Source organism: Seriola aureovittata, chromosome 9 (assembly GCF_021018895.1).
Source record: "Seriola aureovittata isolate HTS-2021-v1 ecotype China chromosome 9, ASM2101889v1, whole genome shotgun sequence".
Taxonomy (NCBI): Eukaryota; Metazoa; Chordata; class Actinopteri; order Carangiformes; family Carangidae; genus Seriola; species Seriola aureovittata.
Window position 1 is genome coordinate 15,039,147 of NC_079372.1, and position 27,028 is coordinate 15,066,174.

Genomic DNA, 27,028 nt, shown 5'->3' on the forward strand with positions numbered 1-27,028 from the left:
ATGCAAAGATATTTGAAGTGTAAAAGATCGATGACATTGCGGCAAAGTGTTAAAAACACCCCTGGAGATAGGTTTTGTTTCCCGCAGAGTAACTACCAGTTTTTTTTTATTTCAGGTGTTTGTATGAGGAAGCAGAAGTAATAATTAATGACATAGATAAAACTTAGTCCCTACCGATACATGTTGCCATCAGCTGAAGACCAGGATCCAACCTGCTGGTGTCTTCTCGGTCGTAGTACGCCATCTTTGCGACGTCTGAGATAAACACTTACCTTGATATTTTGTTGCTGCTCAGTAGCTGGAAATCTAAATTGTGCCATCGACATTTGTTTGTTGTACAAGTCACAAGAACTAGCGAATACTCGGCTGCTTCAGCTGCAGCTAGTTTTGCTAACAGTGACAGGCGTCGTTCTCCTGGTTGTTCAGCCGAGGGGCAATTTCATCTGTTGTTTTCCTGTCGTTAGTATCGAGGATATTACATAATGTGGCGATAAGCTGTTGATGTAACTTAACACCTGTTTTTAAAAATACGCCTTTGTCGCTTGCGCCTGTTACAAACTTCAAGCTAGCAGTGTTAATACCTTACTATGGGAATCAGCAGGATTTACATTAGCATAGGTTATGCTACCTTTGGTACCCTGGTTGGACTTTCGGCTTTCTTGGTCTGGAATATCGCCTATAAACAGCCATGGACGGCGGCCATGGGAGGCCTGTCAGGTACGTTAACACTTCTATAGCGTGAATTGTAAATATTGAATGTTAGTGTGATATGTAGCTTCGTCTTTTTCACTTGATAGTGGAGCATTAGCCTGGCTAATCCTAACCCAGGCCTACACTATCAAACAACACCACAATCCCATGTTGTGTGTTTGGCCTCATTCTTGTCACTTGAAACCGTTACAACACAAACAATGTTTTTGTCGGTGTTTGTCAGTGAAATGTTTTGCTGTGTTATCAGGCAAAATACTCTTGATGTTAGTCACACTTGTGCACATGACCAGATTTGTAGTGTATCCCCCTCCTCGGCATCATTTTGAGCATTCACTGCCTTAAAGAAAGTCACCCGGTTTTATCATGTGTTTGCACCTACATATGTATGTCGACCGATGTTGTATTTTTGAGCTTGATAACGACATTTGGTAGTGTAAAAAATCTGATATGGGACGATAGTACATTTGAAACAAACTAATAAACACATAACTTCAATGGCAGTCTTAATACACATCCCATAGATTTATTTATTTATAAAGTAAGATCAAGTTACGCACTGAGCAAGAGACATACAGTACAGACTTACAGTTGAAAAATCAATTGTCAGTGACTTGGTAATGCAGACATTAAACAACCTCAACCCTAGTTTTTCATTTCTGTACTGCAGTGTCTTGATAGTTATTGGCCAACATATAAACCAATACTATTACGTATCTGCAATAAGCTAATATCTTACATGAGTTATTTGTCTAGTTGTTATATTGATACCTGATTAATTTATGACTGACTGAGTAAAATGATCGGCAACAACTTTTATAATCAGTTAATGTTTGAAGTCATTTTTCAAGCATAAATGCCAAACCTATTCCACTTCCAGCTTCTCAGTTCAGCCCAGTTTCTGTATTTCTTTGTCTTATCTCAGAGTCACCTGAATAATTTTAGGTTTTGTGAAGTTGTTTTGGGAGGAAACAAGCGACTTAGGAATTACGAACAATTGTGACTGGGATTTTCACTATTTTACAGACTACATGCGTAACCGAGAAAATAATTAGCAGAGAGACTGTAATGAAAGTTAGTTATTTTAAACCCCATTTTGTTTGCCTCTTTGACAGGAGTACTGGCGCTCTGGGCTCTCGTCACACACATCATGTACCTGCAGGATTACTGGCGCACCTGGCTCAAAGGGCTCAGGTTCTTCATAGCTGTCGGTGTGCTCTTCTCAGTTTTGGCAGTGGCCGCCTTCATCACCTTCCTCACTATCGCCATCACACAGAAGCAATGTAAACCCTCCTTCTATTGTTCCTGGTTTATAATGTGTAATATTAATATAAAGACTTAATTACATTTATGCTTGCATGCTTTTTGAGTCAGAGCAGAGGATTGATTTCCTAATGAACATATTCATCACCTTGCTATTTCTGTCCCACAGCTCCTACTGACCCGAGGAGCCTCTACCTCTCCTGTGTGTGGAGCTTCCTGACTCTCAAATGGTCCTTCCTCTTGGCCTTGTACTCATACAGATACCGCCAGGAGTTCGCAGATATCAGCATCCTCAGCGATTTCTAGTCAGTACTCATTTTATAGACTGTGACAGACTTTGAGGGGTTTTAGGCTGCCAGCAGGAGCTGGTCAAAGAGCTTTTGTAACAAAGAGGAGGAAACACAGACATGGCTAGATTAAAAAGTCATCTGACTTTTACCACATGAAGTTGCACTTGTTGCACTTGCTTAACAAGTCCTGTATTTGTATTGTAACACCTTCTCCTACTTTCAATGACTTACTTATTATATTCCTGTTGTAGTCGTAAGTCTAAAGCTCTGAAAACTGGAACTGCTTTTGGGTGAATTGCTTGAGGCTATTTATGAAGAGACACACCAGTGGATGTTTAAAAATACTAATATGGAAGAGGAAATCCCCACAATAACAGGTTTTAATCCAATCATTAGTTGTTCAAATGAAAATGAAGCTTAAGTCCTCAGAACCAAAACTAAAACCACCTACCTGAAACCACTCTGATAATACTAGGCTGACAGTGTTATGTTGGAGTGCTTGATTGATTTTACGCAAATGAGTTTTTTTCATAGCTGCAGTTCTGAACTACAGAATAGTCATATCTGCCACTGTCTTAGTGTTTGCAGAGCAGAGTTAGTCTTTTAGCTCCATTTATTATCAGTGAAGCAATTTGAGAAAGTTTTTTTTTTTTTTTTTTGAATTCAACCACTGATTTCAATATGTTATCTATTTTTAAAGCTACTAGTGATGTATGATCCCAACAAGGAAAATGTTCTTTATTTAACATGTCAAACTCTGCTTTTCTTTTCATTGGAACTGAATGGTGGAGTTGTGTATCATGCCCCAAAGAAAAGGCATTCCTGTGGAATTTGTGCTTTTCATCTTTTGTTCCACCAGGGGGAGACTCGCTTTTTCTGTCTACAGTCCACACACATTCCTCTTTTAGAGAGAAACACACATAGATTTGATAAATAATTGCACTTTAGTCTTTGATATTGATGCCATTGTTTTGCACACAAATCCTGATACAATGGGGGAAAAAAGAAAATCGTGTTTTACATGCTGTCATTCATGTCTTACCCTTTTTAATGTTGAAATACACTATTTATATGTATCGTTTATGTTACAGTTAGTTTGATTTGTGTAAATCAAGTTAAACTGGGCTTTGTACGTGGTTTAGTTGCAGCTTTAGCTTATGTCTACCTTTTACCATACAACATGTCAAATTGTATTTTTTTTTTTTTTTTGTCGATGAGTCGAATGAATGAATGTAAGAATGCTACATGTATATAGAAACTGAACCCATTAAAGATGCATTTATTATTAATTACATCATGTTGTCTCCTTGCTCTATACCAGCAGCCTCACAAATGCGTAATTTAAGTCATTCAGTTTGTGTTAGACTGCAGGTGCCAAGAGTCCTTTTCGAGACTTTCAGTTTCTTAGGCTCCACCCACACTGTGCAGAGGGTCTTAAGCTGAAACTTGATAAGAAATCAAACAAGTGAGTAATATACACATCTGAACCAAAAGCCTTCAGCCTTTGTGCTTCAGCAATAAGGTACGGTGCTGTGTTTTCATACTTTTTCTTTGTTACTGCTTCTAAACAGATAGTAGTGACATTGGGATGGGTGTGTTGGCCTCTTACTTGCTACTTGCATTTTGATTGTTTCAATCAGTAAATAATTGCGGGATTGTAGGAATTACATTTTTAATTCACAGATTATGAAGAACAGATGTTTTGTAGTTTATGTCCTTTGTGTGATTTAAAAAATAGAATCTACTGTATTGTGAACGGGTGTTCTTTTGTCATACAATGAAGTTAAATCTCTTAATATCCAGTTATTTCTTTTGTGCTTTAGCTCCCACCACAATGCTGAGGACAGCCCCATGTTCTATAAAGTTTGTTAAGAGTTTATCATCTCCTCAGTCGACCATCTGTTCACTCTAAAGTCTAAAATCTCAATGTTTTTAAGTGCTCATGTTTTATCATTATTATAGATTTTTCTTCTAAAATATGAAATGCTGTGTGACCTGATGTAGAAAATAATTGCATGCAGAATGTAAGATTACTGAGGAACGTGTGTGTGTGTGTGCTATCATTTACCTGGTGTTGATCAAATATTTTAGCAGTGCACAGAGCCGTTGGCTTCATCTGTCAAGGTTAGATTAGGGTCTTTGCACTTGAAATATGTCAAAACAGCAACACTAATGTTAAACAGCATATTTATAATCCTGTAGATTAATAAAAAAGAATTAAGAAGAAAATTACTAAAAAATATATGATTTTCAGATCACTTGGGCTATAATTTAATAAAAAAATCGTATTATTATTTTTCTAAAGATGAAAAATAAATGCAAACGTACTAACATATTTTTATATTGTTAAAGTAACATGATAGTGATGCTGCCTTGACTTAATTTCTAGCTTGTAAAATGTAACTTATGCGACTCAATTCAAGATTTAACTTCAACTGTTTGTTGATGTGTTTTTTCTTTATGGCCTTAATATGTTTCATTCTGCTTCAGCCATGCAGCAGGACCACCCACGTTATGTGATTGACAGGCCGGCATATAACCTCCCAGACTTCGATAGGGAGTTTGACAAGAAGAGTAGACAGTTCCCTGTTGGAGAGAAAGTAAAGAAACTCTTCAGGTACAGAATTACAATCTCCCCGCACAGTCAACATGAACTACACGTCTTCCTATCACACAAACTCTACCTCTGACAAGCTCCGCGTTGTGATCAAAGAGTGGAGACCAATGTAGCTGTGACTCCATACAAAGTTTCAACATGTGTTATGTACTTTTTCCGAAGTAACAAGAAGAAAATCTGAGCTTTTCAAAGAGTTTCTCTCGTTTGTTTCTGTCAGATGCTCTTTGCCGAGACTGAGGGGCTTGTTACTCAGACATCTGCCTGTACTGAGCTGGCTTCCCAAGTACAAAGCCAAAGACAACTTGCTGTGTGATGTCATCAGCGGGGTCAGTGCCGGTACCATTCAGGTTCCTCAAGGTCAGTCAGTCCTCTCCTGTCTCTGATCCTTCTGTGTAATAACTACTGAGTGAAACTAGCTGCTGCGGCATTGGCTCCAGTACGTAACATGTTTTTTTTGTCATTTTCTATATGTGATCATGATTATTTGACAGATCTAAAAAAGGTTTCTGGTCTTTTCCAGGCATGGCGTTTGCCCTCCTGGCAAATCTCCCTCCTGTCAACGGTCTCTATTCCTCTTTCTTCCCCCTAATCCCGTATTTCTTCATGGGCACCGCTCACCAGATGGTTCCAGGTAAATCAGAGTGATTTATCTGCTGCGATTTCATAGGTTGACAGTGATAAGTTGCCAGAGCTGCACAATGCAGATCCGCTGCGCTCAGCCCGCCTCTGCCCAGTTTGCAGTATGGCAAAGAAAAAAGAGGTGACACACTACTCTCTATGTCCAGGCACTTTCGCTGTCCTCAGCATTATGGTGGGAATCGTATGTCTTCGGCTGGCCCCAGAGTCGGACTTCAGTCATTTCAATGCCACTCTTAATGCTACAATAGTGGACACAGACAGGATGGATGAGGTTCGCCTTGGAATATCTGGAACCCTGGCGTGCCTCACTGCCATCATACAGGTACTTATAACACTAAAAGCTCAGCATTTTAAAGTGATATTATGAAGAAATGAAAGAAATGAGAGGCACAGTTTAATCAACAAGTGACACCGTGCAGATCGGCCTCGGCCTCATGCAGTTTGGGTTTGTTGCCATCTATCTGTCGGAGTCCTTCATCAGAGGCTTCATGACTGCTGCAGGATTGCAGATCCTCATCTCGGTGCTCAAGTACATCTTTGGCATCAAGGTGCCACCTTACAGTGGCCCGCTGGCTGTTATATATGTAAGTGTCTGTTTTCATACAGTGATTAAAGAACACTAAAATGCTGTTGTAGTTGATTTGCCAACAAAATAAGTCATTTTTTATTCTTTGTCACAGACTCTTATAGATATTATATCTGGCCTTCCTCACACCAACATAGCATCGTTAGTATTTGCCTTGGTCAGCAGCATAGTTCTGATTGTCGCGAAGGAGCTGAGTGCACGCTACCGCCACAAACTGCCCTTCCCCCTTCCTATGGAGATCATTATTGTAAGTAGTTTTATAGTTTAGGACACAAAGTACACTTCTTCTTCACTTCTTAAATTTCATGTAGCTGTAAGACCGATTTCTTTTGTAGACTGTTCGTAACTCTGATGTAGCAGTATAAAGGTGATAGTGGTGATTGCCCCCCTATTCCTGCTCTACACAGGTGGTGGTGGCAACGGCCATCTCAGGCCCTCTGAACCTTCCTGAGATCTATCACATGGACATAGTGGGAGAAATCCCTTTGGGGTAAAAAAATCAGCATACTGATTATCAATGGCTGCTTCATTCATTAAAATCATGCGACTCATTTTTTTTTTTTACTATGCAATTTAGATGTGTTTTTCATGTCTCTATTTTTCCAGATTCCCAGCACCAATCCTGCCAACAGTGAGTCAGTGGGAAGACATGTTGAGCACAGCCTTCTCCCTGGCAATAGTCGGGTATGTCATCAACTTGGCTATGGGCAGGACGCTCGCAGCCAAGCACGGCTACGATGTGGATCCCAACCAGGTAGAAAATCAGCATCTCTTTTGCTATTTCAAAATTAGTATTTTATTCCGTTTTGTAAACACTGCCTGTTTGCTCCCGTACAGGAAATGCTGGCTCTTGGCTGCAGCAATTTCCTCGGTTCCTTCTTTAAGATCCATGTGATCTGCTGTGCCCTGTCTGTCACCCTGGCTGTAGACAGTGCTGGGGGAACATCACAGGTGAGCACTGTGTTGTAACTGTATTTACTCTTGCATATAATTTAACAAAGAGAAATAGCATTGGACTACAAGAAAATAATTGCTAACTACTGCACCTGTGCCCTCTCATAGTTTGCCAGTCTCTGTGTGATGCTGGTCGTAATGGTTACCATGCTCGCATTGGCAGCCTTCCTGAAACCACTTCCAAAAGTAGGTGGACGTAAGAGTATGATACCAGCGTCTTGAAAAATTATACAAAACATTTAAATAGAGGTAAGCGAAAGGTCTTGGTATGATTACTAATTTATGTTATGTCTCATTTCCCAGTCAGTGCTGGGAGCCTTAATTGCAGTCAACCTGAAGAACACGCTCCTACAGCTCTCTGATCCCTATTACTTATGGAAGAAGAGCAAATTAGACTGTGTAAGTCAAAGTCAGGCCTTGGATGCAATATTGCAGCACAATATGTTATATTTCAGTATGTTTTTTGTTTTTTTTACTTATTCCATTGTTCTTTCTCTTCCAGTGTGTGTGGGTTGTGTCATTCTTGGCCACATTCTTTCTTAGCTTGCCTTATGGAGTCGCTATCGGAGTGGGCTTTTCCATCCTGGTAGTGATATTCAAGACACAGTTGTAAGTAAACTCCATGTAATAAGTGCCAAATTTGTACCAAAAGTTTAAAAAGGACAATGCAGAAATGTAAAGTGTATATTAATGGATTACTCCTTTTAACAATGTGTTCCTCAAAGTCGTAATGGTTCAGCAGTGGTCCAGATTGTGGATACAGATATCTACAAAAACCCGAAGGTTTACACTAAGGTATGAAAACTAAATATTTGTGTGTATTTTTGTCATTACACATAACGGAAGTGGACCCACAACTGTTTTTTTCTTTTGTAAAAACTCCACAGGTCGTGTCAATAACAGGTGTGAAAATTGTGAACTATTGTTCGCCACTCTATTTTGCAAATGCTGAAATATTTCGCCAGAGGGTCATCAAAAAGGTATAGTGAATAAATGACCTCTTTATCTGTCACTCACGGTTACCCAGGTTTGAATGAGGTGTGTTCATGCGGTGTGTGAGTGTTTACACAGGCATGTTTGTGTCTAGACGGGGCTGGACCCTGGCAAACTTATTCTGGCAAGGAAGAAGTTCTTAGAGAAAGAACAGAAGGAAAAAGCAAAAAAAGAGAAGAAAGACAGGGGGACAAGGAGGAGGAAGCCCAGCTCTTTGGTTACCATGAAAGTTCAGGTGGGGGAATACATGACATGTGACACACACGTCACAGCCAGAAACTCACACAAAACCTTTTTATATTTCATATCTTTGCTGTTAACAAAGATTACAAAGATCTTCTGAAAATACAACCTGTGCCCTTTTCTGTACACACTTCTGTATTTCCTCTAAATCTAGACCATATCTCAGCTTGAACTGCAAAATGACTTTGATATGAACGATGGCAGTGCCAACCAACCTGAAACTCCCACCAGCTATGTCAACTTCCACTGCAGTGACATTGAGCTGGGTGAGCGGACGCCTGACCAAGAGCCACCCAGTCCCTCTGCTGTCACGCTGGAGTCTCAGCCCATGCCCTTCCACACCCTCATCCTTGACTTGGCAGGGGTCTGCTTCATTGATCTAATGGGCATCAAAGTATTGATAAAGGTCATAAGCTTGTTTGCAGTACTAACAGTATAGTTCTATATTGTAAATTTCTAGGCTCTATATTTAGTACATGTATGGCACTGGGAAAAGGTTTAATAAGAAACATTTTACAGGGTCCATTCAACAGAATTGTTGGGACCCCTTATAGGCATGAACATGTATGTCATAATTAACGATCAAATATAATGATAATAATAATATCCTGATGACAATAGGTTACTTCATACAGTAACTGTGCATTGTCTTACAAGAAGTGGTAGCTAGTAGAAAGGCAGTATTGTATTAACCAACGCACATCATCTTTTATAAAACTATTTATTTTTTGGTGACTAACCTAGTTTGTTTAATTTAACATCACGGCTTGAGCTCTAAATTTTCAGTTGACAGCTAATTGTAGCTAGCTAATGGTTAGCCTTAACTGACATTAACTGTCATCTAACTATCTGACACAAGAGTAATAATATCAAAGCATAATTTGGCATTTTCATTTCTGATGTTGAAATATTCATACTAAAGAAAAAGTTACATTACAAGAGAAATGTTTAAATTGAAGTGAAAGAGAAATGTCTGAATAAAAAAAAAAAGAGCTACTAACCTGGATTAGACAAAATTTGGTTACTGCAGATGGCCTTGGCACAGTTCTACAGCTCTGCTTTGCAGTAGCTGGCAGGTCAAAGAACCTCTTAGTCATAAAAGCTTATGCTTTCTGTTCAAATTCTTGTTAATAGCCTGTTGAAACATTTGTGGCAAAAGGTTGTTTGATTTGGAATTAAACCCTGGAGTTTCTTATTGACCCTTTTTTATGAGAGAATTAAGAGTGTAGGCGTATAAAATTATAGTTTGTCCTGCATGCGTATGATCAATCTTCTGTCCTTTGATTCCCACACAGATGAATTCAAGCTATGCGTCACTGGGCATTAAACTATACCTGGCTAATGTTCAAGGTAAAATATTCAACGACTTAAGTGTGTTCACACTTGTTGGCTCTACTGAACAGTTGGCAGTCATTCATACAACACTGAGTCTGTAAGGTCTGTGAAGGACACTGGTAGAGTCAGACTTTAGGGCCACATGTCTAAACACTTGTGATGGGTTGCACGTGTCTGTCATTTCCCAGCGAGATAAAGGGATGATCCACAGTAATTTTAATTTATTGTGATTGATTACTTTAAAGCCTCAAATCGGTATTCTTCTCTTGGCAAACAGTATTTTCATTCAGTTTCGCTTTAAATACCGAATGAATGTCAGGCAAAATGAGTTTCACTGTGTGTGCAAGTCCTTGTTTGATATTTGTTGTCTTGCTGCTTGCAGCCCAGGTGTATGAGGAACTGGAGGTTGGAGGAGCTTTTGATAAGGGGAATATTGCCCGCAGTAATCTCTTCCTTTCCGTCCACGACGCCATTCTGTTTGCTCAGCACACCTCCGGTGAGAGGCGAGTCTCCCTAAAGGTAGGCCCCGCTGTATGAAATAACGTTATCATACAAATCCTTTTCATAACATCACATACAAACACCTGCTGTTCAAAGGTTCTGAGGTTAGGGGTGTAGGGAGAGATTAAGAAGACTAGAATAGCATGATTTATTTTCTAAGTGAGAAATTCCTCTTTTTTTTTAGCACAGCCTTTTTCACCTTATCAGGTCTCACAAGGGTAAACAAAATATCACATTGGCTTGTGCGGCACAGTGAGTGCCACAACAAGCAAAGTTGTAAGTTACACCAAGGTCATGCAGCATATTGAGTGTATACTGAGTGTAGATAATGCAAAACAGACCATCTTTAATTTTAGGTTTTTACAGCATGTGTCACCACTTTTAATTGGAAAATAAAGCAGCTTTTTAAAAACTAAAAGTATATTTAAAATACATGTCAACCGGTAATGTAACCCTTAGATGTGATCACTTTGAAGATCACTTCAAAGATGCTGCTAACACACACTTAAAGGTCCTATATTTCACACTTTTCCGCTGACTATTTTCTGAGTGATCGAATAAAAATATAGAAGATTTCAGGTCAACAGAGAAACCGAAATCCTGCAAGGCTGGACGGTTCGTGGGTCAAGGTGGGTTAGACTTGCCGCATGGCTAAGGGGCGGTGACTGCTATGTTGTGACATCAGAAAGTTACAGAAGTCCTGACGACTCATTTTAAGGCTCAGTTTCTGAATAGAGACTGTATGTATTTCTCCATGACTGAGTGCTTTGATATTTTCACTGTATTTAGACCTACTTTATAATCAAAAAAGACATGGAAATCTTATTTTATACCATATGGGAACCGTATGGTATTGAAAGTTCTGCTTAAAACCAAGCATATTCTACTACTTTACTGTCTTTAAAGTCATGCCAGTGTTTATGATAGTGTTTATGATATGTTTTATACACATATTTTACTTTAAATGTGTACGTTCTCTTTGTTGGCAGCAGGAAGAGACAGCAAAACAAGAACATGCCTTTAACATCAATGAGGAGATGGATTTGGAGCAGGTTTGCCTAATCAAGCTGATACAGTACACAATAACAAATTTTGCCTACATACTTTTATTTATCATGAAGCCATTATTCTTTATCTAACAGTAGTTTTCCTTTTTATAGGAAATGTTTGAGCACTGATTGCCACAGTGGAGACGAGCAGAGGAAAGATGCCAAAAACACTTACAATAATCTTCAGTGTCACTGTAATTTATGGAAAATTATTGTTGCCAAAATACACTCTGTGCACCTTTTTTGCTGACTATCAATTATCCAAATAAAATGTTTTACGTTGCGTTTGTGTACGCAGTAATCAGTACTTGACTCCACTGACAGGGGGTGGTACATACCAGCACAAGACACCCCAACGACAAGTAGGCGCTGAGCAGATAATGAGGGGAACTCTAAGTCTCAGTTCATACACCCCTCACAATAACTGCAGAGTGTGAACCTGCTGACTGAGCAGTCATACACAAGTGGTCCTGTAATTAACTGAGAGTGTGCGTGGCCACAGCTGTTAGGTACAGCCAGCTGAGCAGTCTGGCTGTAGTCCCTGTGGAGGCGAGACGTTGAGAAAGGCTAAACACGAATGAAAGGAGGAATACGTAGCATCAGCACATTCACGGCTTTGTTGTTTTCTAAACTCTATTTAGGTCTACAGTCTGCATTATTTTCCAAAAAGGAAGAATGAAGCTGCAACAACCAAAATAACACTTGTAATTGTTGCCAGTCGCATCAGTGGAGCGACTGTAACAAATAGAAAATATGTGGGCCAGCTAACTTGTGTTTGTGTCGCAGGTGCTCAAAGGCCCGTTGTGTCAAGCCTAGCAGCAGGCTGACAGTGGTGTTGGTGTGCCTGTGATGCATGAATGGATTTATGAAGCTATTAAGAAATCATCCTAAGGTATTCTGGCACACATCTGCTATTCTGCTCCCCTTCCTCTGCAGCAATTTGGCACCACAAGTGATTACAAGGTTTCTATGGCCATCAGCTTTAATTTGGAGCTCTGGGAAAGTCTCTCATCACTTAATATGTGTGTGTGTGTGTGTTTAATTTCATCACCTGCAGCACATCCTTCTCTTTTATTTTCTTCTTCTTCTTTGTCTGTAGAAGCTCCTTGCTTGAGCCTGATTTAATGAATATGAATTTGGGAAATATTCTGATTGAAATCTTTTCTTTGACCATTGTTTGTCACATAGTTATGAGCTACTATGCCACTCTGCCTGAACCTGACCTGTCTTCTCACATATTCTGTCCCAGTTATACATAGATACACCCATACTGCAGGTTTGAGTACGAAGTGTTTTTTCATTGGAAAAGTGACAAAATGAAGTATACTCATAACAGTAAGTATACATACTTTTTTTTATAATTATTTTTTGGGCATTTTGCCTTAATGCGATAGTTGCAGTGAGAGAGAGACAGGAAACTCGGGGAGAGCCGCAGGTCGGACTCGTACACAGGCCGCTGCCGTCAGGACTAAGCCTTCGTGGTACGCGCTCTACCAGTAGCAACACAATTAAATACACAAAGCAAGCAGCTCTGCTAAAAAAAATTTAAATAAATAAAAGTATTTTCCCATGGAAAAACATTTTGAAGTTTAATGGCAACCTAACTGACATGCATTGATACACATATTCTATCATTTCCTGTTACAGCAAAATGGTAAAGTATGATGATTTGACTGCGGAAGCAGCATACCAGGACAATAAGTATATAATACAGTACACAATTAGAACGTATGAGGTTGGGACATGGCTACTGTCTTCACTGACATCCAGTCTTTCAGAAATCACAGTGCAGAGTCAGTCAAAGCACTTGTTGTATAGTTTCTCACCTTTTCCATAGATTCATTTAACATTTTCTAGCTCACATCTGGAATAGGCCCACCCATCACTGTCGGGCCACCCTCTGTCACTTGTCAGCCTCTTTTACCTCTCCGGGCCCTCATTACATGGTGTGCTGCTCTTATTCTTTTCATTTATCTAAATTTACTATAGGCTTTGGCCTATTTTACTTTTTAATTTGACCTTCTTGATATTGTGCCATATAATTACCCCTTATCGGTAAAGCTATAGGTAGAGAAAAACCCCAACCTTTCTGGAGGTCAACTGGTGATTACATTGAATTATGAAATGCTTCTAGCTAAATCCTTTTTCAAATGAGATACCGTTATAATGGACTAGCTTCTCAATCCCTGTAATTGCAAGTTCACATAAAAATTAATTTTACACCCCTTGCACATTCATTGACCATGATGGTTTAATTAACAAGGTCCCTTTTAGAAATTTGAGACGGAGAGATTTATGTATTAAATTTGTTTACACGCCCAGTGGTTTCATACTATTGAGACTAATTGCATGGTGTCAGAGGGTATATCCTCGTTGAGTCATGGGACCTTGTCATTTAGTGCTCGCCTGCTTTTATGAAAAGCCGCCCCTGAGACAATATTCAGCTCTGACCTTTCAGAATCAAGATTTAAATTTGGAGTACTTTAATAAAGAGCAAGGAAGCCAAATTTTATTAAAAGACTGTTCCTCAAATGGGCTGTGGGCTTGTAAGAGTCATCTCAGGAAATGAGGATGATAGAGCAACCAAAACCACTTCGGGAAATTTAAATAATGGCTGTTTGACATTGATCAAGCGACAGCAGTTGGCGCTTTGCATATGCATTTTACAGGCCTATGTTTTTTGGGGGGGGGGGCTATTCTGCTTCATTAACACACCACTTTGCAGCCAGGGAATCATAAATCTTGATGGTGCAATGTCAGCAAATTGTCTTTGGACAGGGTTTATTTACAAAGTTGCTGAGGGCAAATCTGACCACTGATAAGTGGTATTAATTGATGTTATGTATTGTTTCATTCCAGTAGTATAACAGCAATTAAATGCACCAACAATGGAGCTTTCTCTGGTGATTAATTAAGGAGTACATTTATTGAGTCTGAATCTCTGACTAGAGGATGGTTAATAATTTACAGTTAAATTAAGCCACAACCCCATGTCTAATTTAAAAAACAAACAAAAAAAACACAACAAAAAAACTAAACTGCTTGCCATTTTTACTTTGTAACTGCAACTTGTAGATGTAACAAGTTCTTTCATTTCATTATTTCATTTCATTTCACGGTGCCATTTTTGCGTTAAAAGCAATCACTGTGTTAATTATTTCAAAAGCTATTGACCCTTATGGAATGATATTAACTACAAACAGGTTTTCTGCAGCCGCAGTTTCAAACCCTGGCCGAGAGGTCTGTATCTTTTTATGTTTTTAACCATTTTTGTGGGAAAGGAAGGAAGGAAGGAATTAAATTAAAATTTCATAAATAGTGTCATAAACCAAAGCTGAAACAAGAAGATAAAGCTTTAGAAAGATAAACAAATTTGACCTTCCTTCTGAACATGCCATCAAGACAAAGATAGATTCGCAGCTATCGCGTCGGACGGATATGCAAGTCAGTGTCATCGGTGCAGTGTCTTATCAGCCCATCAACTCATTAAACAGAGCGGCAGGTACTGTTTGCTCTCCTGTCTTCTTATTAGATAAAAACTGCAGTGTGATGACTGCAGATAGCAGCTCCTCACTGAGCCGTTGAATATCAGCGGGGAAATTAGACAAGACAATGCAAAACAGCGCAGTGTGGTGCAACGCAAAGGGAACTCATTAGAGCTCTACAGCAAGGGAGGAAACCACATGATGTTTGCAACATGTCATCAGGGGTGTTGTGAGTGTTATTACACAATCATAATTTGATATCTTGCACACGATTACTTGAGAATCTGGCATGATAAAGCCACGAGCCAAGAAGGACATAAATGAGAAGAGGCTTTGGTGCAGTATGGCAACTTACATTAAGCCAGTGATATATTTGAATGCTGATTTATCATTTCAAAGGGGGGGTGGGGGGGTGGGGGGGGGGGGGGGTGGCTCCATTTCATGTTGTTTGGGTTTTTCTCCATTTCTATTTTCCATCTGCACCCACTGGATCTCAATACAGCTGTGTAATATATGGTTGTAGCCATATGCAAGTCAACATGTTTTTGTGGGAGGCAGGCTTGTTTGCAATGATGATTAGCCTAATGCACAGTAATGATAAAGGAGCACTTGAAATGTCTGTAAGAGCCATCAGTCACACTTCAGTCACATCTTTACACTCTAACATGCACTATTAAAGTCAGGCTTGAAGAATTGAACTGTCATGAGAGTGGCTCGGCTGACAGCTGAGTAAGACTTTAGGAACAGACACCGGCCGTGTCCGAGCGTCTACAAATGTCTGTCGGATAGAGCGGGCTGAGGCCATTAACCACACAAGCATTAGTGAAATTGACCCCTGCTTCAGTTGAGTAATGCATCAGAATCATTAACACAAATTAACTTTGCAGTGAGCTCCACATGAAAAGTGCCCCATGCAGTTCTCCGTGTGATTCTCATTAACCTCAAAAACACGATGCTTACACGCTGAAAATAAGGGAGAAATGGAAAAAAAAAAAAGTCGGATTTGAATTTCAGTGAAAAAAAAAAATCTTTCAGACCAGCTTTGGTTTGCTCTGTTGTTGTCTAGTTGTCCCATGGGTGCCTCTGTCTGTCTCTGGTGCAGAGGAAACACACCTGTGTGAAGCTCAGAGGAGAAATCTCCCGTTTTCATCTCAATAAACAGACAAGCAGGGAGCAGGCAGCCGTTACTGCTTCTGTTTACCTCTCCATCATGACTCACTTTTCATCAGGGCAATTTAACTGCGGTGGTGATTATTATTAACTCTTTTTAAATTCGAGCTAAATTAGATTCAATTAATTGGATGCATGAAGATTTTGAACAGTGAGTCATGATATTAAATTTCAGGACAGAGGATATTACAAAAACATGATCAGTCTTTAATTACCTCTTTGTGTTTTGAAGTCATTAAGTTCATTTAAACGTACATAATGCAGTATTCAACACAACGTGCTTTATAACATACTGCACAAACACTCTTAAGTGAATTGAACTTGGAAATTTGCACATTTGCTACACATCTATATGTATGCAAGCGCTCACTCGCATCTTTGGCCACTTAGGCTTGTGAAGCGTTTTCCTGTTATTGTGACAACACCTCTGCTTGGTGATTCAGTGCACCTGGTACTCTATAAACAGCTGTTTAACTGCAACACATTATGACCATCTACTCACCTCTCTCTCTCTTGCATTCTAATTGTCAACAACTGCCAATCTTAACTGCTTCTCCACAGCTGCTCTTAGAGGTAAAGCTATAAGAACAATATACAGAATATGGCAGTCTGGAATATATATGTATAATAGTTTAAAATACTACTCACTAAATATATTCCTGGAGTTTTGTAACTGCAGCAGAAATCATGTATTTTATTATAATAATAATATTTTTTGCTCTTGGTCTTTATAATTATTGGCATAATTTTCTGCTATGACAGCTCACAGATTTCTTGTTGCCATTTAAAACCGCTCACACGTAGAGTTATTAAAATAAAAATCCTAAAATATAATTTAAATCAGTTGATTTCCTGCTGTAATGACCTGTAACGACCACAGGATGGCACTGTGGCTTTATCTGTAAACCCACCGAACTGCTCTTGTCTGATCGGTACCAAAAACTTTGAAGAAGTCTCAGATTCCCCCAAAGGAAACCATGAAAGACAAAGTTGTGAAAGCTGGAGCTGAGGCGATTAAAAAAGAAAAAAAGTATGACTTTAAAAGAGCTGGTGTTGTGATCTTGTTCCCTGTGATCCATATATATTGAGCAAAGGGAGAATGATGGTTGAGTGGGGACTGCAGCACCTCAGTGGCCCCGCAGATGAATGAAGATGCAAATGGAGGGAGGGGAAAGTTAAAGCCTTTAGTGACACTAAGCACACCCCAGAGGCCGTGGTGCAGAACTCTCAGCCTCGGCACATCAAGGACGCAGCCCCTCTGTCTGAGTGTCCCCTTGGCACGCATCACATCCCGTCCATCTACATTTTCATCCAGACAAACACTTGACTCCTTACGCTGAGCTGAGCCAATGACAAGGGACAGATGTGCCCTCCTCAGAGAATCCAGCTTGATAAAGCTGCCACTCCGCAAACTATCAAATAACCCAAAGAAACCATCGGAATAAAAAAAAAAAGAAAAGAAAAGAAAAAAAACTATTTTACATGAGAATGGAAATACCTGGAAACCGTACCCTCACATGCTGGCTTATTCCTTGGCTGTAAATGTCAATTTCATGTCAGATTCTTTCTCTATTCATCCATGACGTCTGTGATTGCTTCATCCCTTTGCATGAGAATGGCTTGAAATGAACATTTGCCTATTCTGGCGCTCAGACGTCTGTAAATGAAATGCATCTTAAACGAGCAGGTAGCAGACAATCTCATGATCAGGCTCCGCTTTATAGAATATGAGATTGTGCACCGCACTGTATATAACCCTGAGGTTATGCAGCGTGCATAAACAGGCCTGAGGTGTTTCAATAGTTTTCTTTATCCTCTAAGAGAAGCTTCCTGGTGGTACCTTGGCTATGCTAAGGAGTGTCACAACCATGATGCTGGCCCCATGTGGCATGTTGTTTCTGTGAGTTATTCAGGCATACAGTACTCTGGCTTTCCTCTCCACTGGTTACAGAAATACAGGTGAGCCCGCAGCAGGTGAACCTGTCATAGTCAGCACCTGCAAGATCCTAACAGCCAGCAGGGGAAAACTGAAGGACAGAGGAAGTTTTGTCGTGAAGAGTTCTGCTGTGCCACCTGGGAAGCTTACTGATGAAGGTGAAACACAATGTTATCTAAGGACACATGGTGGGAAAGACAAACTGCTACTAAATGTCAGCGCTTTAATGTTACTGGTTTGCTTTACATGTCACAGCAGGCAGTTTACATTGGTTTATGCACTAGATTATCAAAAAATAGTATACTGCAGTTTATGTCTGATTCATTAAGGTCATAAGTCAAAACTCAAATCCATGCCCTTTTGGCCTTTTAGAGCATTGCTCATACAGTTCTGCTTGGTATTATAATTTGTTTAAATGTTGATTTATGAACTAATTGTCTGTAATTGCTGCTTAGCGCCACTGTTAATCCAAGCTGTCTTCCTCCTGAAGCACATTAGGCCAGATTTGTATAATGAAGTAATTAGTTCAATTACCAAGAAGAAAGTAGGGATAGCGTAAGAAAGTGGGAACAAGAAGCTAGAAAGTACTCCAGTGCCACGAGCGTCTCGCTATTATGAAACTGTTTGTCTCAGCAGAGTGTGTGAAAACACCCTCATTGTAAGCAAATGCTTTTCTTAATTAAAGCTTGCACATGTCAACAAAGTTAATTTGAATCTTCTAATATGGACATTTTCTGATTACTGACACTGTTTCCTGGACCTCCTTCACTGCAGCATCTCATATACCAAATTATTTCAGCTTGCTAACAATGCTCGCGAGTTCACACCTTTAAAAAACAAAAAACAAAAAAAATATATATAGCTCCATGTCTTCTGTCTGACTTCTGTCACCCACCAGAAGCTGCCATCGCAACCAAAAGTGCTCCATTGTCTGCTAGCATTGTCATTGTTATTAGTCTTTTGGATTGCCTGTGGAGGTATCGGCAGGCTCTGGGGAAGCAGGCGCCAGGCTGGATAATTAGTTGTCCTTCGATGCCAGACGGGCACAACGCCGTCTCTTGGAGGGGAAATGGAAAGTGGCATCACTATCACAGTAACACCGGAACAACCTTTGGTGTGAGGGCTGGGTTCCAGTGCATCTGTCACACCACTAGTCATCTACCCACTGGCAAGACAATGATGCTTACCAGCCTAGCAATACGCAGCATGGATAATTACTTTATCTGAAACAGCATTATTCTTGTCATATTTGTCAGAATTAGTTGTGGTTTGGTGGAATCGATATTGAGTTTCTGTACTGGCACTGTGGACAAAGAGATTGCAAGATTTAGGCATTTAAAATCTTCCATAAAAGAGACGTATCTGAAGTGTTGGGGATGATGCCAACTTTATTTTCTCCTTTTTTGCTTTCTAGACTACTTTTCTAAACTGCTGATTTGACCTCCCAGAAGCTGCAACTTCCAACATCGCATCTCCAACCATGAGCTTACAGCTGGAACTTTTAGTGACCCCGGCGCGTTGGCTCTGCTGTTGTCTGCGGGAGATGCGGATGATGACGAGGAGGATGAAGATGCCCGCAAGCAAGGTGCCTCCGAAGCCCAGCAGGATGCCATACAAGAGAGGCAGAGCCACGTCCAAAGGCCCTTTCTGGTACAGAGGGACAGGAGCCCGCTCTACAATCAGATCCAGGTCACGCCATGTGAGATCCCTCACTGACACACACACACACACACACACACACAAACAGGAAAGACACACTCGCAATCTCAAAGGACTGTGGGAACGTTTTTTGTCAAGTTTTAACTTGAGAGAAACACCGTGAAGGATCAAAAAAGAAAAAAAAATGGAAAAATGGACAGGTGATAATTACATTTTTGAATTTCTAGGTATCCTGGGAAATACTCCTCATATAGTGAGAGTGTTGATGTTGAGAAGTAATGAGTTGGAAGCATGCCCACGGCCACCAAATCTAATCCGGCATCTCATCGAAACACTTAATAGATTCAGGGTTCAGTGAAACATTACATAATTTGTCTTTCCGGCTGCCTCCAGAGGGATAACCCAAAAAATCTCCCCTTGACATCAATAGCCCGAGATATTTGGGATTAGACTCGGTTCTCAATCGCTTATTCTATTTTAAAATGCACCAAACTAATATGTCTCTTTTGGAGGAATCATACCTTTTCTTTTTCTGACCCTCTGGCCTGCATGCTGGGGGGGTTTTGCATCTGATGGGACGTTTAAAGAGCTCACGAATTTGTGATAATCGTCAACGTAGCGTTTCAGGCTCAAGGCTTTGTCCTGGTTGATGTTCTTCCCCACTTCTGTGAAAAAACAAGCACGAGGCCAATTGAAAAGTCTGTCTACGCACTTCAAGTGCTAAAGGTGTATATGTATTCCATCCTATAAAAAGTTGTAAATTTGGATTTAATTGTTGTTTTCTTGCCATGAACATAATTAGTTCTGGCAGGAGAACAACTGCTGTCCTTCAGTTCAGAATGAAATGCAACAAAATGAACCACTCAAGTTTCTACGTATGAGTACATCTCTCTTCAGAACAGCAATCAAGTACACGATAATTGCCACAGTCTGCATCCAAACAGTTTTTTTTCCATCAAAGCCACCACTGCCCCCCCACCCCCCCCCACCCCCCTCACGTCTTATAACTCATCTCTTCCCATCCTCTCCTTGTCTTTTTTTTTTTTTCCTCCAAAGCTGCTGATGAAAGGAGCAGATGGTTTGTTCTGTGGCTGGTGTCAGCTCCACTGAGTCCTCTGTCAGATCATTTACACCTCCCTCTATCCAACGCCACTCGGCTGTGGAGTTGTGTGCACACTGGACTGCAACACATGCCAGAGACTGGCAGTGTGCAAAATATGGCACTTTTGAAGTTCCAATTAATACGAATCTCAAAGTAATGAAGCAATTACGCATCGTTGTTAAAGACTCGAGGAGGCCTTCTTGACCGAAATAAACCAATTTTGAAAATACACTGCCATGTACCCAAAATGAGGCTTTGTTCCAATTTCCTTTTGTCAAGGGACATGCTGTGATGTCTGCTCATGAGATTTGCTGCTATCAACAACACTCCACTGTACACAAAAAGTTAACTATTTCTAATTTGAAATCCATTACACATGGTGGCATTAGACAAATTGGTCTATTTAAAAAAGAAATTATTCTGTGCTACGAGAGGCACGTGTTCTCTCTGTCTCCGTTTGTTTCTCACCAATGGCGATGTCTGTTCTGCCGATGTGCTGCAAGGCGCGTGAAAGCCTGTCGTAGTAGGTCTGCTCGCCGTTCCTCAGCAGCCAGTCTGTCAGCGCCGTCCGGCACTGAGCCTCGCTATCTACTAAACACAAAACATATGGCCCTCAGACAGACAGGTTGCTGCCAGGAACTCCCCGAGCCAAGCTGGACATGTGAGAAACAGACAGGTCCCAGGATGGACTTTTCCTTATTTCTACCTTATTACAGATCATAGTGATGCCTGTTCTCTCTGTCTCTGAAAGCGCTCTTCTCTTCTCCTTGATATTTATGCCTGTAACTTTTAATGCATATAATAGACATGAATTCTGCGGTGTAATGTGCCAAAAGAGAGACGTGTTTCAGATGATGATGGTGATGATGAGCACTGACCCTCAGCAGAGGAGGCGTCTCTCTTGACTCGAGGCTTCAGATCTAGCTGATTTTTCTCTGGTGAGAGGCGCTCGAGATGCTGGAAGATGTTCTCATCTGGGTGAGAGAGGGCAAGCAGAAGGTCCTCACACTCCTTAGACGTCAGCAACTCCACTAAACGCTCCAGCTGGTAGACATCAATGTCTTCTGCCACTAAACGCACAGACATCAAACTAGTTAGCAGGTTGTACCAACTCCAGGGAGAACAGAAATGACACCAGTTGAAGCCAATAAGGGATGGGACCAGACCACAAATTATACAGTGACAATCAGGGAGGTCAACAATTTCTCCAGGGTGGACGGGAACCCAGTACACTGCAGGCACATGCTTCAAGTGAACTGAGGTGTTAGGCGCGCATGTATTTTAATATTGCTCAATATTAACTAAACCACTAAACTAAATCACCACACCAAATAAAATAATAAACTCTCTATTGATGTCAAAACGTAACTCTACAGCAACTAATCCTCCAGTCTCACTGCTTATGACTGAGCACCAGTGTTTGCTAACATTAAATAATATATAACATTTTTCTAGTGGTAATGAAATGACAAGCCAACACTGAACATGAAAGGACACGCTACCAGCTAGCTAAAATGAGAAACTAGCTAACATTAGGTAGCTAAATTGTAATTTAAGACTAAAGTTATAATCCGGAGATATTTGACACAATCTAATTCAGAAACTTTGATGGTAAGAAAGTAAAGTGTATTGAACAAGTTAGAAAGTTAGCTATGGCTACTTACATTTACCTAGAGTTTCTCAATTTGCTTGTGTGACGCACAGGAGCGGGAAGGCAGACAAGACGTTAGAAATGGTACAGTCCACTTTAAGTGTGCTACAAAATCCTTCCAGGCAAATGGGAAATTTATTGTGGTATTTACAATTCCAGGTAGGCTACGAAGATTATATAAATATTTCATTTTTTTTGGGGGGGGGGGGGGGGTCTCAGGGTCTCAAGTCTTAAACCCCCATAATTTGAGCCTTGATGGGACCATAGATTGTATTCACTGGTCACATTAAGGTATGACCATACACTGTAAATTCCAGTTAATGAAGCATGGTGCTGACACCACACAACATTTCTGCAGCATGGTTGTGTTCAATTAGCAAGTGCTGCTTGTGTGGCGTGAAACTGTCATGTTAGAGTTATACCCCTCTCAGCTGCAGAGAATAGAAACCGAATAATCAACATCTCACACAGCAATCAGCAAATTCAAAGACTTTTCTTTTTCAGTCGAATTCTTATGACACGCCGGCTGCTGATGTAACTGCACCTGATGTATGAACATCTGCTCTCACCTGTGTCCTCCCCAAGTGTTGAGCTTAGAAGTAAAAAGATGAAGAAGAGACAGAATTTCCAGACTTTCATGTTCAGCTGAAGAAGTACAAACTCAATTCATGCTGTGGACATTATATGAAGTTTACGTTCAAAACTGACAAATGATCTAGAATTTGCTGAACTGTGAACAGTGTTACTGTATGAGTGACAGTCTTTGTTGTTTTTGAAACAGCCAGTCGCTATGCAAAAGATTATCATGCCACACAGAATATGGTTGTGAATACATTTGTTTTTTTTTCTCTACTTTGTGAGTGATAGGAGAAGCAGCAAATGTTTGTGCAATTTTTACTGAAGGGCTGCAACAGTTATTTCCCTTACTCATTAAAAGTCCCATATTGTATAAAGTGAGATTTCCATGTGTTGTTTGATTATAAAGTAGATCTAGGTTCTATATTAATACTGTGAAAGTATCAAAGAGCTCAATCCACAGAGAAATGCACACAGCTTGTGTTCAGAAACAGAGCCTTAAAATGAGCCCTCAGGACTTATGTAACTTTGTGATGTCACAACAAAGTAGCCACCGCTCTCAGCCATGCCCCAAGCCCAGCCCACCCGGACCCACCATCCAACCTTGCAGGATTTGGTTTCTCTGAAATCTGCTATATTTTTATTCGATCAATAACCGTCCTGTTGTTACTAGAGAGAAGCCTGAGAGAGGAGCGGTAAAGCTAACCTGAGATGGTTTTTGTTACTTAAAACCACAAATATATCTTTTTGTGGATCAAAACTTCAAATAAAACACAGGAAAAGTGTAAAATATGGGACCTTTAATCAATCATTTCTTTTGATCAGTAAAATAAATGTTTAGTCTATAAAACGTCAAAAATAAGAAGTTAAGAACCCACAATGTTTGAAACTGCCTATTTAATCTATTCTGTATATTCAGTTTAGGTTGCAGCTTAACCACACCACACAAAACATATGGATGCACCTTCTCAGTATTTCAGCTTGTTCATTGTCTCCACTCCTAACTGTTTTTGTGTTGTCTGAGAGACGAACATTGCTTGTAGCAATGCACTTAAAAAGTCTGACATTGTTTAGTGACTAAAATACATTTAGAGGCCATTTGGGGCGGGGGGATCCATTCTATGCCACTGACACCAGGAGGGTGCATTTATATTTATATGAGAGTACCCAAATGCATAACCATGGGCCAACAATATGTTACTTTGCTCTGTGCTGTTGTTATTATTTCCCATTTTAAAAAGTGTCCAAAGGGGATTGATTGTCAGGATCCAAAAACAAAACAGACCCTGGCAGTGAGGGGGCATGCTCACAAACATCCACATGCAAAGCTCTGTTTTATTTAAAATTCTATTGAACTAAAATCTTTATCGATACTAGGTCTGTTTGGAAAAACCCTGCAGCTTTAGACTAAACTATAAAGCCTAGCCTACATATGGAATCTGTATTACTTGCATTGCAAAGCAGAGTAATTAATGCATGTGTTGTGGAGTAGAAAATGAAACTGTAACATTGCAGTTTGGAAAAGTGAAACAGCAAAGACTATTATGTTTGTCTTTGCCTTTGATGTGCACTACTGGAGAGAAGTGTGCAGGGAGTAGGTGCATCTCTCTAGCAGGGAGAAACATGTTTAATGACATTATTGTGTGGGCTACACTGAGGGCATGTTTTAAATTGTTAATAAGCTTCATTTGCCAAACAGTAAAGGTTGTTTGTGTGGGCTGAGTCTCAAATTTTCTATGTTGGCTAATGAAAAAAAATCATGCTCTGGGGCTGAGAACCACAGAAACTTGGGTGTGGGTGGTATAATGGCTCTGTAATGATTTGAAATGTTGCACTTGTAGAAAAAAAAGGAACACTGGGCACAAGGTCACGAAATTTATTCGCATTACTGAGCTGCTCAGTAAATCATCTTGAAAATACACGCATACAGAAAGTTTTCTTCTATATATCACCGGAAAAAACACAGTACCATAAATCACATAAACAGTTGGATCTCTTAAATTTCATATAGTTTACCACAATCAAAAGTGTTAAACAGTGGAAACAAATTGATTTATTTCTTCTTCTGACTTGGATGCCTTCTGGTACTTTGACTGTTGAATGTGAAGCCGTATCTCCATGTCTCTTACACTTCACACCACTGAAATCTGGTTAAATACAGATACAGACTCCGGTGGAATGAAGGATAGAACACATGGAATATTCTTGCAGAAAGTGTCTGAAATTGAACACACAAACGTGCACATACAAACAAACATACAAAGAAAAAACCAACAAACTCAGCCTTTTTCAGATTTCAGCTCCGATTTTCTCGGACACATCCCAGTTTTCCCAAAGTGATGCTCCACAATAACTGCGTTTTGGCAGAGATACTGAGTGGGAAAGTTACATTAAGGAAAGCCTAAAGCTTTACTTTCAATGTTAAGCTGCAGGATGGAGGTTGACCCTGGCACCTGGTGCAGAGCAGGCGATTGGGACTGTGTGATTTATGAGGAAGCCTCAGAGGTTGAGGGGGTGGCAAGTGAGTGCGGCAGGAATTGGATGCCGGCCTCTCCCTTTTCTTGAGTTTAAGTCTGAGCCTGAGTCTGAGCGAGACCAGGCCTGCCCTGATCTGTGGCTCCAGGGTTTCAGGCTGCTGTTGAAATCCTGGGCTCTGGCACGTTATCACAGGCCTGAGCTGAATGACTCTAGTCTAGTCATCAGTGATGTAACCCCTCCGCAGCCCTCTTCGAGCCCACCACAGTCACATCACGGTCAGTCTTCCTATCTGTCTGCCTCAGGGTCCCACTCCTGGGGAAACACTAGACCAACTCAACACTTTCCTCACTCCCAACACCTGAAGCTTTCTGATAGTCATACTTTTATGCATTTAGACAGGCACACTTTTTTTTCTGCCACCCACCTACGCCCAAAAATCTCTGTTGCTCCAGCCGTATCTTAATATAAATTCTGCCTCCAAGCACATGATTTCCCCAGGTGATCTTGTCATTTTAATACATTGACTACAAGCAATTTTGTAACAAATGATTAGTTATGATATAGTTGTATTTCTACACAAATCTGCTGTCTGAAGTATTTGCACGATTAGACTTTTTGCTTTTTTTTTGTGCATAGATGAATTCCTTACCTTGCTTAAAATGCATCACTCACCTTATTTGCTCCTTTAGTTCCCCAGTGACTCTATGAGTGAAGTGTAAATCAAACAACAGAAATGTTCAAGGCGGTCTCCACGAGGGACTGAAGGGACGAGCTGCTATCTGTCTCCTCTCTGACTTTTTTCTCGACCTGATTCAGGTATTGGTGTTTTAGAGGACCGCACCAACCAATAAGATGCAAACACCTGAGTAGGACCACCCATTTTTTTCAGTCATAAAAAACACCACACCCTGCCATGTGGCGTGGTTTTATTGCCAAGAGTTAAGAAAAAATAACTACGGAAACATGAAATAAAAGTAAAGGTGTATTCTCAAAACTGCCGCGCACAAACCACAGCATTAGTAAAACCATCATTTAAAAAAAAAAATCTCTTGTTAACATAACAGACACAACATCTTATCCACTTCAAAGGCTTTGAAAGAAGACTCCAAGGAAGTCATAAACTTACAAATGAAAAAAAGGAGTTTCATGTAATATTCATCGAATAAAGGCACTGGGTTCATTATTTGATGAGTCTCTGCTGTAATTGGCTCGTTTTTGTCTCGTTCTCTAGAGTAAACTACATTCTTCATTAGGCCAGAACATCTCTGAAGTATTTCAGAAGCCCTTCAAACCCATTTTCATAAAGATATTTGAAAGATAATTTGCAACTGTGGCAAGGGAAAAAAATGTGCCTTCGCAGTGAGCTCTATATTCTACCTCCTGAATATCCTTCAGCCGTAAAATCACTATAATTCATATGGTGATTTATTATCAAAATAATTAATCAGTGCAGGTAACTGGATTGTCATGTGTATTATAGCCAATGTAATTTGTTTTCTGCCCCCCCCCAACACATACATATATACATACATGCATTTATTTCAAAGAAACCTCTCCATCTGCACATACCCCCCCCCCGTTCAGCCCTAAATGAAAAATGGGGCGACACCCAACATCCCTCACTGTGAAAGGACTGACTTTTTGAAAAGCATTCCTTCCCCTCACAATGGCAGGGTTAGGGGGTTGAGGAGGGGGGTGGGTGGGGAGGCACAGCACCAACACATTTCTGAGGTAGAGAGCCGCACCGAGCCTGCCTCACCTGACAAGATATTTCTCTCGAGAACACATTCATT

At 40.3% G+C, this 27,028-nt stretch overlaps 3 protein-coding genes across 8 annotated transcripts; 2 read left to right on the forward strand and 1 right to left on the reverse strand.

Moving 5' to 3' along the window:
* Positions 1-266: 266 nt before the first annotated feature.
* slc48a1a (solute carrier family 48 member 1a) lies at positions 267-3,553 on the forward strand. Its single transcript, XM_056386080.1, has 3 exons — positions 267-717; positions 1,824-1,991; positions 2,141-3,553. The coding sequence occupies exons 1-3, from the start codon at positions 588-590 to the stop codon at positions 2,275-2,277; spliced, it is 435 nt and encodes a 144-aa protein (XP_056242055.1). The 5' UTR covers positions 267-587; the 3' UTR covers positions 2,278-3,553.
* Positions 3,554-3,706: 153 nt separating this feature from the next.
* Positions 3,707-11,461, forward strand: LOC130174279 (solute carrier family 26 member 9-like). 5 transcript variants are annotated; one of them, XM_056383981.1, is made up of 20 exons: positions 3,707-3,783; positions 4,752-4,878; positions 5,096-5,235; positions 5,399-5,509; positions 5,664-5,839; positions 5,937-6,101; positions 6,198-6,350; positions 6,511-6,593; positions 6,710-6,857; positions 6,941-7,054; positions 7,166-7,243; positions 7,361-7,456; positions 7,560-7,666; positions 7,783-7,852; positions 7,945-8,037; positions 8,145-8,285; positions 8,448-8,699; positions 9,589-9,643; positions 10,011-10,147; positions 11,119-11,461. In XM_056383981.1, the coding sequence occupies exons 2-20, from the start codon at positions 4,754-4,756 to the stop codon at positions 11,266-11,268; spliced, it is 2,394 nt and encodes a 797-aa protein (XP_056239956.1). In that variant the 5' UTR covers positions 3,707-3,783; positions 4,752-4,753; the 3' UTR covers positions 11,269-11,461. The 5 variants fall into 5 exon arrangements, with proteins under 5 accessions (XP_056239956.1, XP_056239954.1, XP_056239955.1 ...); XM_056383982.1 differs by lacking the exon at positions 3,707-3,783 and having other exon boundaries at positions 3,818-4,878; positions 11,119-11,181; positions 11,290-11,461; XM_056383983.1 differs by lacking the exon at positions 3,707-3,783 and having other exon boundaries at positions 3,818-4,878; positions 11,122-11,181; positions 11,290-11,461.
* A 7,671-nt stretch (positions 11,462-19,132) lies between these two features.
* On the reverse strand, positions 19,133-22,846 carry LOC130174320 (transmembrane and death domain protein 1-like). Of its 2 annotated transcripts, none has more exons than XM_056384040.1 (5): positions 22,751-22,846; positions 21,409-21,600; positions 20,999-21,118; positions 19,950-20,093; positions 19,133-19,481 (listed from the first exon to the last, which is right to left on the reverse strand). In XM_056384040.1, the coding sequence occupies exons 1-5, from the start codon at positions 22,818-22,820 to the stop codon at positions 19,180-19,182; spliced, it is 828 nt and encodes a 275-aa protein (XP_056240015.1). In that variant the 5' UTR covers positions 22,821-22,846; the 3' UTR covers positions 19,133-19,179. The 2 variants fall into 2 exon arrangements, with proteins under 2 accessions (XP_056240015.1, XP_056240013.1); XM_056384038.1 differs by having other exon boundaries at positions 20,999-21,121.
* Positions 22,847-27,028: the final 4,182 nt, after the last annotated feature.